Below are 14,527 nucleotides of genomic sequence, written 5' to 3'. Positions count from 1 at the left end.
AGTTATGAGGATTTATTTTTATGATGTAGCAGTGAAGACTGATGGCTCTAATGGTTCTACAATAAACCCCACAGTTCCATAAAGCTCTGCTCATTTTACCTTTATATATAAAATAACATTTAACCACCAAAAAGAGTAATAAAATATGACTAAAAGAGACTTAAATTGACTAAAGAGACTCAAAACTACCAAAAAGAGACATTTCCATCATTATTGCTATGTTATATTTTCATGTCTTAGGTAAAATAGGACATGATATTGTGTGATAGGAGATGTTTAGTGGTGTAAAAGCTAAAAAAATACACTCTCTCTGCTCTCTGAAACATGAATCAAGATTTAATCACATTTATTGATCAGTCAGATCGACTATTGATGCTTTCTAAACACATCTGTGCTTCAATGTTTGGTATGAACACTTTCTTATGAGGAGAACAAACTGTGAGGAGCGAATATGAACAGTATGTGATGATAGAATATGAACAGTATGTGATGATAGAATATGAACAGTATGTGATGATAGAATATGAACAGTATGTGATGATAGAATATGAACAGTATGTGATGATAGAATATGAACAGTATGTGAGGATAGAATATGAACAGTATGTGATAGAATATGAACAGTATGTGATGATAGAATATGAACAGTATGTGATAGAATATGAACAGTATGTGATGATAGAATATGAACAGTACGTAAAGGGTTAAGTAAAAATGTTACAGCTGTTCACACGAGAGATTAATATTCTGTCAAACTATAATTATATACAGATCAGATCTCCTCTCTGCTCTTCTTCTAGTGGTTTTAATAAAGGTCTTACTACTTCCTGTTTTGGCACTGAGCGTTGGTGCTGGATGGAAATCAGAAGCTGTGGAATCGAACACTATGGACGTCATTCCTCGCCGTGCTGGGCTGCAAAAACCTGTCAGACTGAGAGGAGAGATGAAACCAAACTTCTTCAGAGGGTTTGTGTGGCTCCTTGGAGGTCCTACTCTGCTCCCCGAGCTCCTTCCTCTCCAGCCGGCTCTCCTTCAGCTCTGGAAACACCCAGGTTATAATTATCCAGCTCAATGTTCTCCTGTGGGTCTGACTTCTGCCCCCTGCTGGCCTGGAGAGACATGACAACACAGATCTAAGTGACTGCATCACTCCTCTATCAGTATAAACAGGCTGAGTGCTTCATTTCAACCAGTCCTCTAAACAAACATGTTCAGTACCTTCAGGATGAAATAGAGGGCAGTGTTAGACAGCAGCAGAGCCACCGGCAGGACGACGACCAGTCGGATGATTAAAACTGTTCTGTGAAATGTCTCATCTGGATCTGATGAGACACATTCAGTCATCACATTAGATCACATGACATCATGAAGACAACAGCTCCCATCAAACAGAAACTTTAGTGACGTTAAATCTCCTAAAATCAGTGAAGTCTGAAGCAGCTTGTTGATTCAGCTCTTAGAGAATAAGTTCATCTGATCCTCTCTGTATGCTGATGATGTTCAACAAAAAACACTAATGTGTTCACAGCTGCTTTGAAAGAATGAATGAAAGTCTGCTGATTATTTCCTTAAAGCTCCTGTCTGGTTAAAATGATTCAACTGATTGTTAACAGTCAACATCTTTACATGCAGTTAAATCAGATGTGATCCTGGTGAAGCTCTGAGTTCATCATGTAAAGCCCTGTTTATTATCATTATAGTGCTTATCTGGCTTCATTTTTACTTTCCACTACAACACAGTTGTTATGGTTGAATAATGTTAAAGAAGCCAGGAAGGAAACAGTTTACAGCTCCTTCATCAGACTGTGACTCAGCTCTCTGTAGGTCGCTGGGTCGCTCCTGCTGCCTCATGACATTTTATCAAACATGGAAACAAAGTCAGTGTGACGTCTCAGTTGGACTGAGCTTCACACTCTGCTTCAGCTTACCTGTGACAGTGAGAGAGAGCAGACGGCTCTCAGAGGAGAAGTTATGAGAAAAAACATAGACGCCATAAACACAGCTGTAACTTCCTTGGTGGGCGGGGTCTGCAGCAGGAAACAGGAAGTCAGCAGAGTGATTGACAGCTGGCTGGGTGTAGTTATATGTCGTGTTGGAGGAGGTGAAGGTGATCTGGAAGGAGCCTCCTGGGTACTGAGGCTGGACGGAGCAGCTGATGGTGAAGTTGGAGCCCTGGAGAACCTGAAACCCCTGCTGCTGGGCCCCGGAGACCCCGTCCATGGTAGGAGACACAGAGATGATTGGCTGAAGCAGCAGGTCTGTAAATACAGAGAGGTGATTGGCTGAAGCAGCAGGTCTGTAAATACAGAGAGCTGATTGGCTGAAGCAGCAGGGCTGTAAATACAGAGAGGTGATTGGCTTAAGCAGCAGGTCTGTAAATACAGAGAGCTGATTGGCTGAAGCAGCAGGACTGTAAATACAGAGAGGTGTGGCACCCTGGACATTTTAGGAGCTCAGATTATTTTCAGATTAGTTGTTGTATTAGTTTGTTATGTTAGTGACTGGTGCTGTAATCCTTTGCTGAAGGAAGTTAGCCCAGTCATAGTGGACACAGTCACAGTAGAAGCAACAGGAGAGTACTGATGCTAGACTGTCTTTTTGTTGTGTATTTCACTACAAATAAAACCATCTGGCACCTGGATGAACATTGTCTACATTCAGTGTGTAACAAGATGATGAATCCTTCTTCTTCTGTGAGAAGCTGAATGTTGTTTTCTCCTCATTTGTTTGTTGAGATAAATGAACGTTGATCACTGAGAGATGATCACACAGCACAGAGAACTCCTACATTCATGTGTAATACAGAGGAGTCAGAGAGCAGAGGAGGAAACACATTAACATCCTCAGCTGCCTTCAGATCAGACAGAAAACAGCTGCAGTTTGATTCATCTGAGACCATCAACATGTTAATAAGACATTCACACAACACTGCAGACACAATAGTTTCCTACAGAAATGATTGGAAGATATTTAACCTGTTAGCAAACTGTTGCTTCTTTGTTCAGACACAGACCAACAACTATATTCATTTGTGATGTAGTTGTTTGTAAGGTGGATGTGACTGAGCTGGCTCAGGAGAACTGCAGAGTGTGTGAGTGAACCACAGCAGGTTGATTAAAGGTACAGATTGTTTCAGTTTGAATCAATGAGCCTCCAGGAACAAGCTAACTTCTCTACCCTTTAGGAAGCCGTCATCCTCCATAAGTTTACAGTTCAGTTCAATGGAAACCACCAACTATCACTGTGACAGAGGAAGGAGAGTATTACTGTCAGAGATGATGTCACTGCTGGACTTACCTGAGCAGGTGATCTCCACGATGGAGGAAGAGGAAACTGATGATGCACAGTCCCTCAGTGCAGATCCAGACTGAAGACAGTCAGTTCTGATCCACCATACAGGTCTACGTGAGGACTCTCTGCTTCCTATTGAAACAGCAGAGCCACAGTCCAATTCTCTGCAGGCAACAGCTGCTTCCTTCAGGTTCCAGTAATGGTCACTCATCACTGGTCTCCACTCTCCCTGTTTCACCTCCAGTGTACCTGCACAGCGACTGGCTCCTCCCACCAACCTGACAGGCTCTGAACAGAAACAAGAGAGTCATCAGTAAAAGAATAAAGTGAGTTTCATTAGAACAGAAATGAAGACAAATCAAAGCTGCAGCTCCTCTTCTACCTGAGCAGGTGAGTCCAACAACTTTACCAGGTGAGCAGGTTCTTCTAGCTGAGTCTGATCTTCTACAGTCCAGGAGAGCAGACTCATTGCCTCCACACTGGAACTCTTTGGTCCACATTGGAGCCTCCACTTCTCCATAGAGCGCCCCCTGGAGGACTGAAGGAGCCTCACAGTCAAGCTCCCTACAGACCACCTCTGCATCCTGCTGGTCAAAGTCAGCTTCACACACTGAGGACCACGACTGCTCAGACTTCACCTCCAGTCTGCCTGAACACAGACTAGTCCCATTCACCAGCCGGACAGAGTCTGGAGAGAGAGAGGATTTAATATTTAATACTGATCTTTATTTACCACCTTATATATCATGACAAATATAAAACATCTCAGGAGGTCCCCTCCTGGAGCTGTGGAGTCTCTGGTAGCCGGGCCTCGGCCTCTGGACAGGAATTGATCAGATTTCATTGATACCAATACAATAATCTATTGTGCTAGTTGGTCCAGTTCTTCATTGATTCTCTTATCAATTCCTGATCAAATGTTTTGTGTGGAAAGACATTGTCCTACACAAGTTTCAGGGACAACAAAACAGTTTGATTGTCTCCACTGTTAATCAATGATGTTGCATGCTGATGAATATGTTGGTAAGATAAATAACATGCAAATAATGCACAGCCAACAGTTCATTACTTAAATAATGAATTTGAAAGCATCTAACAGTCTCCTGCCTCTATGAACAGCAGTGCCAATCACATGCTACTTGTTCCAGCTGTGTCAGTGTAATGGTTATAAGAATGCTGTAATTCTGAATGCACTGAATGGAAACAATATGAGTTCAAACATATTTACAATATGTGTAAAAGGAAAAGATAAAGGTGCTGAATTAAAATGCTGTAATTCATTGTTCTATAAAAGTGATTGATTTAAAAACGCACTATGATCTGCAGATCAAGGTTATCTGTGATCCATTGCTCTGACCTTTCAGGTAAAACAGGTTAAAACAGATAAATAGGATAAAAAGATGATCTGTGTTTAAAATGTAGACTCATCAACCTTCTATAATGTTTTAAAATACACTTTAAGTTACATTTTGCAGTGTTCTCTTATTTCCCTGAGTTTCCTTTTTTCTGTGAGTTTTAAGTTTAGTTTGTAACTACTGATCTGTTTTAGATTGCTAAGGTCTGGTTCAGCCTGTGTAGAGGAACAGCAGGTCTGTAGATACAGAGAGCTGATTGGCTGAAGCAGCAGGTCTGTAAATACAGAGAGCTGATTGGCTGAAGCAGCAGGTCTGTAAATACAGAGAGGTGTGGCACCCTGGACATTTTAGGGGCTCAGATTATTTTCAGATTAGTTGTTGTATTAGTTTGTTATGTTAGTGACTGGCGCTGTAATCCTTTGCTGAAGGAAGTTAGCCCAGTCATAGTGGACACAGTCACAGTAGAAGCAACAGGAGAGTACTGATGCTAGACTGTCTTTTTGTTGTGTATTTCACTACAAATAAAACCATCTGGCACCTGGATGAACATTGTCTACATTCAGTGTGTAACAAGATGATGAATCCTTCTTCTTCTGTGAGAAGCTGAATGTTGTTTTCTCCTCATTTGTTTGTTGAGATAAATGAACGTTGATCACTGAGAGATGATCACACAGCACAGAGAACTCCTACATTCATGTGTAATACAGAGGAGTCAGAGAGCAGAGGAGGAAACACATTAACATCCTCAGCTGCCTTCAGATCAGACAGAAAACAGCTGCAGTTTGATTCATCTGAGACCATCAACATGTTAATAAGACATTCATACAACACTGCAGACACAATAGTTTCCTACAGAAATGATTGGAAGATATTTAACCTGTTAGCAAACTGTTGCTTCTTTGTTCAGACACAGACCAACAACTATTTTCATTTGTGATGTAGTTGTTTGTAAGGTGGATGTGACTGAGCTGGCTCAGGAGAACTGTAGAGTGTGTGAGTGAACCACAGCAGGTTGATTAAAGGTACAGATTGTTTCAGTTTGAATCAATGAGCCTCCAGGAACAAGCTAACTTCTCTACCCTTTAGGAAGCCGTCATCCTCCATAAGTTTACAGTTCAGTTCAATGGAAACCACCAACTATCACTGTGACAGAGGAAGGGGAGTATGTAACGACCTCAGACAGGAAGGAGGACTCAAACGCTTAACTCAAAGGGAATTTATTAAACAAAAAACGCTCTCAAGGAGGAAGATAAAAGGGAACAAAAAACGCTCACTTGGAGGACAGAATGAAACAAGGCTTCTCGGGCTGCATGACGGTGACGCTGACAAGACAAAACGAACTGACACAAGACAAGGGAGTCAAGGACTATTTGAACATGAGGTAAGGGGACACAGGTGGAACCAATCAGGGGCGGGGTTGACAATCACAGCGGAGGGAAGGCACACAAAGGGAGGAAGTCAAGATCTGAAACAAGAGGGAAAAGGTGAGTACAAAATAAAACAGGAAGTGCATGACAGGACGGGACATGAGTGACTTGATTAAATGAAAACATAAAGGACCAACACATGACACAAGACAAGACATTAACAAATTTGACGAGACATAACAGTACCCCCCCTTCTAGGGCCGACTCCTGACGGCCCAGGACTCCCAGAGTGGGCATAAAAGTCCCTGACCATACCCTTGTCCACAACAAAACGTGAACGGATCCATGAAAGCTCCTCTGGACCATAACCTTCCCAGTCCACCAAAAACTGTTTCCCACGGCCACGGTTACGAACCGCCAGGAGCTTCTTAACAGTATACACAGGCCCGCCACCGACAATCCGGGGGGGCGGAGGGGGGGCGGCGGCAGGCACCAGAGCACTTTCCCTGACCGGCTTGATCTTGCTGACGTGGAACGTGGGGTGGACCCTCAAGGACCTGGGAAGGCGTAGACGCACAGACACAGGGTTAATGACTTTTGATATGGGAAATGGACCCACAAACCTGGGAGCCAACTTCCTGGAGTCGACATGAAGGGGCAAGTCCTTGGTGGCTAACCACACCCTCTGGCCAGCCCTGTAGGGAGGAGCTGGCTGTCTGTGTCTATCTGCCACTGCCTTCATCCGAGCTGAGCTCCGGAGGAGGGCCCGCCGAGCACCGGCCCAAATCCGCTGACAGCGTCTGACCATGGCATGAGCGGAGGGGACCGTGACCTCCTTCTCATTGGCAGGGAACAGGGGAGGCTGGTAGCCGTTGACACACTGGAAAGGTGAGAGACCTGTGGCAGACGAGGGAAGGGTGTTGTGGGCATATTCCACCCAGACGAGGTGGTCGCTCCAGGTGGTTTGGTTCTGGGAGACAAGGCATCGTAGGCACGTGTCGAGCTCCTGGTTGAGGCGTTCAGTCTGCCCGTTCGACTGTGGGTGATACCCGGAGGACATGCTCACTGTGGCACCAAGGTGCCGGCAAAACTCCTTCCAGAAGCTGGAGATGAACTGCGGCCCTCTATCTGAAACGATATCACTGGGAAAACCATGGATCCTGAACACATTAATCATCATGACCTCTGCAGTCTCTTTGGCAGAGGGTAACTTGACAAGAGGGATGAAGTGTGCCATCTTGGAGAAGCGGTCGACCACTGTCAGGATGGTCGTATTACCTTTAGACAGCGGCAGTTCTGTTACAAAATCCATGGAGATGTGGGACCATGGTCTTTGAGGGACTGGCAGCGGGTGCAGCAGGCCTATTTGGGCCCGAGGTGAGGCTTTATTTCGTGCGCACACGGGGCAGGCCGCCACATATTCTGAGACCTCCCTTTCCATGGTCGGCCACCAGAACCGCTGCTTGATTACATAGATGGTTCGCTTGACGCCTGGATGACATGTGAGCATGGACGTGTGAGCCCAGTGGATTACCTTGGAGCGTAATGACAGAGGGACAAACAAACGGTTTTGTGGACACTCACTTGGTGCTGGGCTCACATCATTAGCCTGCTTCACCTCTGATTCTATCTGCCATGACACCGCTCCAACCACACGGTTCAGTGGAAGGATTGTTTCGGGTTCTTTGGCAACAGGTTCAGGGTCATGAAGACGGGATAGAGCATCTGGTTTAGTATTTTGTGAGCCTGGGCGAAAAGACAGTGTGAAGTTGAACCTGTTAAAGAACAAGGTCCATCTAGCCTGACGTGAATTGAGCCTTTTAGCTTTCCTGATGTATTCAAGGTTCTTATGGTCGGTCCAGACTATAAAAGGTTGTTCTGCCCCCTCCAACCAGTGCCTCCACTCATCTAGAGCTGCCTTGACAGCCAACAGTTCCTTGTTTCCCACATCATAATTTCTTTCTGCAGGTGTCAACTTACGTGACAAATAGGCGCATGGATGCACCCTGTTGTCTTCGGCGGACCTCTGGGATAACACTGCCCCAATGCCCTGATTGGACGCATCAACCTCCACCATGAACTGCCGCTGGGGGTCCGGAACCGTGAGCACAGGAGCTGTGGTGAACCTTTCCTTGAGGCACCGAAAGGCTTTCTCGGCTTGGGGGGTCCACTGAAAAAGTATCTTGGAGGAGGTGAGTGCATGCAGTGGTGCAGCAACAGAGCTGAAGTTACGAATAAACTTTCTATAAAAATTGGCAAATCCCAGGAACTGTTGTACCTTTTTCCTGCTGTCCGGAGTTGGCCAATTAGCCACTGCACTGACCTTTGCTGGGTCCATCTGTACCTTGTTGGCCGTGATAACGTAGCCCAGGAAGCTGACAGTAGCTGCATGGAAGTCACACTTTTCACCTTTGACATAGAGCTGGTTCTCCAACAGCTTCTGAAGGACTTGACGAACATGAAGCACATGTGACTCCTCATCTGGTGAAAAAATTAGAATATCGTCGATGTACACAAACACAAAAATGTTCAAAAACTCTCTCAGAACATCATTCACAAATGCTTGGAAAACAGCTGGAGCATTGCATAGCCCAAAAGGCATGACCAGGTACTCGTAATGACCATTAGGAGTGTTAAAGCCCGTCTTCCATTCGTCTCCTTCTCTTATCCTGATGAGGTGATAAGCATTCCTGAGGTCTAACTTGGTGAAGACGGTGGCCTTTTGGAGCAATTCAAAAGCAGATGCAATTAACGGAAGCGGGTAACGGTTCTTTACGGTGATGTCATTAAGAGGGCTATAGTCAATGCATGGCCTGAGTGAACCGTCTTTCTTACCCACAAAAAAGAAACCTGCACCAGCTGGAGAGGAGGAGGGTCGGATTATTCCTGCCTTCAGTGAAGAGGTTAGGTATTCATCCATGGCCGCTCTTTCCGGCCCAGAGATGGAGTAGAGACGCCCCTTGGGGATGGGGGCACCAGGTAACAGGTCAAGGGCACAGTCAAAAGGTCGATGAGGAGGGAGAGACATGGCCTTCCTCTTGTTAAACACATCTTTTAAGTCATGATAGCATGAGGGTACATTACATAAATCTGGACAGTCAGTGTCAATGCCCCTGCTGCGTTCACTTCCTGGGCTCTCAGGGATGTTGGTCTGCCTCACCTGATTAACTTTACATGAGTGTGCACAGTCTCCTCCCCACCCCTTGATTTCCCCTGAGCGCCAATCTATGTGAGGGTTATGTTTTTTAAGCCACGGAAACCCCAAAATCAGTGGATGCTGTGCCGAGTTAAACAAATGAAACTGCATAACCTCGGTGCGGTCGTCTTTGAACGTCACCTGAATGGGTTCAGTACAATGAGTCACTCTAAACAGTCGACGACCATCCAAGGCACTGGCAGTTACCGGATGGGTCAGAGGAATAGTCTTAACCTGGTTCTGTCGAGCTAAGCTCCAGTCCATGAGACTTTCGTCTGCCCCAGAGTCAATTAAAACCCCATGAGTAACTGTCTGGTTGTTGATGGAGAATTCTACCTGGGTCAGTTGACGAGGAGGAAAGGCGGAGGTAAGCCTGCTCACCAGCGCCCTCCTCATGGCTGGTGAGCTCGACCCTTTCCCCGGACAGGTGGCAAGTTGATGGCCTGGCTGGCCACAGTAGAAGCAGCATCCCTCTTGCAGACGACGCTGTCTCTCCTCTGCAGTGATTTTGGTTCCCCCCAGCTGCATAGGTTCCTGTGGCTCTTGGGGAGGCCGCATTCTCCCAACACCTCCTGGCATGGGAGACGAAGTGGCCCTTGAAGGTTGGAATCCCGCAGAGTAACCTTCGTGACCTGGAGGACGACCTGCAGTCCGACGCCGCTCTCTCTCCCTTTCTCTGAGCCTGTTGTCCACCCGAATAGCCATGGCGATGGTGGCTTCCAGGTCCTGGGGGAGCTCTAAAGGTGCTAAATGATCCTTCACAGGCTCAGTAAGACCATTCATAAAAGCATCTATTAGTGCGGGTGTGTTCCACCCACTATCTGCGGCCACAGTGCGGAACTCAATGGCATAATCAACCACTTGGCGCTGGCGCTGTTTGAGCTGCATGAGGACCCGAGAAGCATCTCTGGCAGGTGAGGAGTGATCAAATATTTTACTGAAATTATCTTGGAAATCTGCGAGTGACTGACAGATATTAGAGTCTCTGGACCATTCGGCCGTGGCCCAAGCGGCGGCTCGGACCGTTAAATGGGACACAATGAAGGCAACTTTAGCCTGGTCTGACTCAAAAGCTGCTGGGTTGAGCTTAAAGTGCAGGTCGCACTGGACTAGAAAGGTTCTACAGTCACCTGAGTTTCCAGAGAACTTCTCAGGGGGGGCCAACCGCAGGGATATGGGGGCAACTGGTCCAGTAGGTGCCGCAGCTGGATTCTCTGCCGGTGGTGTCGCCGGGGAGGCTGTGTCTAGGCGCAAAAGGACTTGGTGTAGTTGACCCGCCAGGTGGTTGACCTGAGAAGTGACTGAGGCTTGAAAATCCTCCTGACGCTTGGAGAGTTCCTCCACACCCCGGCCGACGGTGCTTAGCTGCGTTGCATGCTGATGGATATTTGTGACCTGTGCAGCCATGGAGGTTTGGAGATTCTTCAAGTCAGATGAGTCCATTGTTGGTCAGTTCGTTCCGTAACGACCTCAGACAGGAAGGAGGACTCAAACGCTTAACTCAAAGGGAATTTATTAAACAAAAAACGCTCTCAAGGAGGATGATAAAAGGGAACAAAAAACGCTCACTTGGAGGACAGAATGAAACAAGGCTTCTCGGGCTGCATGACGGTGACGCTGACAAGACAAAACGAACTGACACAAGACAAGGGAGACAAGGACTATTTGAACATGAGGTAAGGGGACACAGGTGGAACCAATCAGGGGCGGGGTTGACAATCACAGCGGAGGGAAGGCACACAAAGGGAGGAAGTCAAGATCTGAAACAAGAGGGAAAAGGTGAGTACAAAATAAAACAGGAAGTGCATGACAGGACGGGACATGAGTGACTTGACTAAATGAAAACATAAAGGACCAACACATGACACAAGACAAGACATTAACAAATTTGACGAGACATAACAGAGTATTACTGTCAGAGATGATGTCACTGATGGACTTACCTGAGCAGGTGAGCTCCACAATGTAGGAAGAGGAATCTGATGATTCTACACATTCCCTCAGTGCAGATCCAGACTGAAGACAGTCAGGTCTGATCCACCATGCAGGTCTACGTGAGGACTCATCTCTGCTTCCTATTGAAACAGCAGAGCCACAGTCCAATTCTCTGCAGTCAACAGCTGCTGCCTTCAGGGTCCGGAAAGAGTCACTCACTGGTCTCCACTCTCCCCGTTTCACCTCCAGTGTACCTGCACAGCGACTGGCTCCTCCCACCAACCTGACAGGCTCTGAACAGAAACAAGAGAGTCATCAGTAAAAGAATAAAGTGAGTTTCATTAGAACAGAAATGAAGACAAATCAAAGCTGCAGCTCCTCTTCTACCTGAGCAGGTGAGTCCAACAGCTTTACCAGGTGAGCAGGTTCTTCTAGCTGAGTCTGATCTTCTACAGTCCAGGAGAGCAGACTCATTGCCTCCACACTGGAACTCTTTGGTCCACATTGGAGCCTCCACTTCTCCATAGAGCGCCCCCTGGAGGACTGACGGAGCCTCACAGCCAAGCTCCCTACAGACCACCTCTGCATCCTGCTGGTCAAAGTCAGCTTCACACACTGAGGACCACGACTGCTCAGACTTCACCTCCAGTCTGCCTGAACACAGACTAGTCCCATTCACCAGCCTGACAGAGTCTGGAGAGAGAGAGGATTTAATATTTAATACTGATCTTTATTTACCACCTTATATATCATGACAAATATAAAACATCTCAGGAGGTCCCCTCCTGGAGCTGTGGAGTCTCTGGTAGCCGGGCCTCGGCCTCTGGACAGGAATTGATCAGATTTTATTGACACCAATACAATAATCTATTGTGCTAGTTGGTCCAGTTCTTCATTGATTCTCTTATCAATTCCTGATCAAATGTTTTGTGTGGAAAGAAATTGTCCTACACAAGTTTCAGGGACAACAAAACAGTTTGATTGTCTCCACTGTTAATCAATGATGTTGCATGCTGATGAATATGTTGGTAAGATAAATAACATGCAAATAATGCACAGCCAACAGTTCATTACTTAAATAATGAATTTGAAAGCATCTAACAGTCTCCTGCCTCTATGAACAGCAGTGCCAATCACATGCTGCTTGTTCCAGCTGTGTCAGTGTAATGGTTATAAGAATGCTGTAATTCTGAATGTACTGAATGGAAACAATATGAGTTCAAACATATTTACAATATGTGTAAAAGGAAAAGATAAAGGTGCTGAGTTAAAATGATGTAATTCATTGTTCTATAAAAGGGATTGATTTAAAAACGCACTATGATCTGCAGATCAAGGTTATCTGTGATCCATTGCTCTGACCTTTCAGGTAAAACAGGTTAAAACAGATAAATAGGATAAAAAGATGATTTGTGTTTAAAATGTAGACTCATCAACCTTCTATAATGTTTTAAAATACACTTTAAGTTACATTTTGCAGTGTTCTCTTATTTCCCTGATTTTCCTTTTTTCTGTGAGTTTTAAGTTTACTTTGTAACTACTGATCTGTTTTAGATTGCTAAGGTCTGGTTCAGCCTGTGTAGAGGAACAGCAGGTCTGTAGATACAGAGAGCTGATTGGCTGAAGCAGCAGGTCTGTAAATACAGAGAGCTGATTGGCTGAAGCAGCAGGTCTGTAAATACAGAGAGGTGATTGGCTGAAGCAGCAGGTCTGTAAATACAGAGAGCTGATTGGCTGAAGCAGCAGGTCTGTAAATACAGAGAGGTGTGGCACCCTGGACATTTTAGGGGCTCAGATTATTTTCAGATTAGTTGTTGTATTAGTTTGTTATGTTAGTGACTGGCGCTGTAATCCTTTGCTGAAGGAAGTTAGCCCAGTCATAGTGGACACAGTCACAGTAGAAGCAACAGGAGAGTACTGATGCTAGACTGTCTTTTTGTTGTGTATTTCACTACAAATAAAACCATCTGGCACCTGGATGAACATTGTCTACATTCAGTGTGTAACAAGATGATGAATCCTTCTTCTTCTGTGAGAAGCTGAATGTTGTTTTCTCCTCATTTGTTTGTTGAGATAAATGAACGTTGATCACTGAGAGATGATCACACAGCACAGAGAACTCCTACATTCATGTGTAATACAGAGGAGTCAGAGAGCAGAGGAGGAAACACATTAACATCCTCAGCTGCCTTCAGATCAGACAGAAAACAGCTGCAGTTTGATTCATCTGAGACCATCAACATGTTAATAAGACATTCACACAACACTGCAAACACAATAGTTTCCTACAGAAATGATTGGAAGATATTTAACCTGTTAGCAAACTGTTGCTTCTTTGTTCAGACACAGACCAACAACTATATTCATTTGTGATGTAGTTGTTTGTAAGGTGGATGTGACTGAGCTGGCTCAGGAGAACTGCAGATTGTGTGAGTGAACCACAGCAGGTTGATTAAAGGTACAGATTGTTTCAGTTTGAATCAATGAGCCTCCAGGAACAAGCTAACTTCTCTACCCTTTAGAAAGCCGTCATCCTCCATAAGTTTACAGTTCAGTTCAATGGAAACCACCAACTATCACTGTGACAGAGGAAGGAGAGTATTACTGTCAGAGATGATGTCACTGATGGACTTACCTGAGCAGGTGATCTCCACGATGGAGGAAGAGGAAACTGATGATGCACAGCCCCTCAGTGCAGATCCAGACTGAAGACAGTCAGTTCTGATCCTCCATACAGGTCTGTCTGAGGACTCATCTCTGCTTCCTATTGAAACAGCAGAGCCACAGTCCAATTCTCTGCAGGCAACAGCTGCTTCCTTCAGGGTCCAGAAAAAGTCATATCTGACTGGTCTCCACTCTCCCTGTTTTACCTCCAGTGTACCTGCACAGTGACTGGCTCCTCCCACCAACCTGACAGGCTCTGAACAGAAACAAGAGAGTCATCAGTAAAAGAATAAAGTGAGTTTCATGAGAACAGAAACAAGAGAGTCATCAGTAAAAGAATAATGTGAGTTTCATTAGAACAGAAATCAAAGCTGCAGCTCTTCTTGTTTAATGGTGCACATCCTGCTTGTTATCCAAAACAACACAGTAACACTTCTACACATCAGCTGTTTGCTTCTCAGCTGTGAGTTTGGTTTCTCACTGTAATATTCATTTTAAACAAGGTGCAATAGACTGTCCCTACTGTTTAATGCTGCTTTGCACCTGCTCTTATTTATGTATGGATTGTTTAAGTTTTTATGTAATCTTATGTCTTCAGTGAGTGTATGTTTTTATTAAGACACATTAATTATGACAAAGCTTTTTCATTGTTGAGTCTTGAGTGTTGTTCAGTAATTATGCTTAAAATAAAACATGAATAGAATAGTGATGAGATCATA

The 14,527-nt window shown here is 45.1% G+C and overlaps 1 protein-coding gene across 2 annotated transcripts in view; it reads right to left on the bottom strand.

Moving 5' to 3' along the window:
• Positions 1 to 1,115: 1,115 nt before the first annotated feature.
• Positions 1,116 to 14,527, bottom strand: part of LOC133980011 (scavenger receptor cysteine-rich type 1 protein M130-like) — a 21,512-nt gene continuing 8,100 nt past the window's right edge. Inside the window, exons 3-7 of one of the 2 annotated variants that reach the window (XM_062418570.1) lie at positions 13,780 to 14,064; positions 11,532 to 11,837; positions 11,153 to 11,437; positions 1,929 to 2,258; positions 1,116 to 1,322 (exon numbers count right to left, since the gene is read on the bottom strand). In XM_062418570.1, the coding sequence (XP_062274554.1) occupies positions 1,198 to 1,322; positions 1,929 to 2,258; positions 11,153 to 11,437; positions 11,532 to 11,837; positions 13,780 to 14,064 (1,331 nt within the window). In that variant the 3' untranslated portion in view covers positions 1,116 to 1,197. The remainder of the gene's footprint in view (positions 1,323 to 1,928; positions 2,259 to 11,152; positions 11,438 to 11,531; positions 11,838 to 13,779; positions 14,065 to 14,527) is intronic. The other variant, XM_062418572.1, reaches the window with a different exon arrangement.

This window comes from Scomber scombrus, chromosome 5, assembly GCF_963691925.1.
Source record: "Scomber scombrus chromosome 5, fScoSco1.1, whole genome shotgun sequence".
Lineage (NCBI taxonomy): Eukaryota > Metazoa > Chordata > Actinopteri > Scombriformes > Scombridae > Scomber > Scomber scombrus.
The sequence above is the reverse complement of the archived record's forward strand: the minus strand, read 5'-3'. Positions and strand labels throughout refer to the sequence as shown.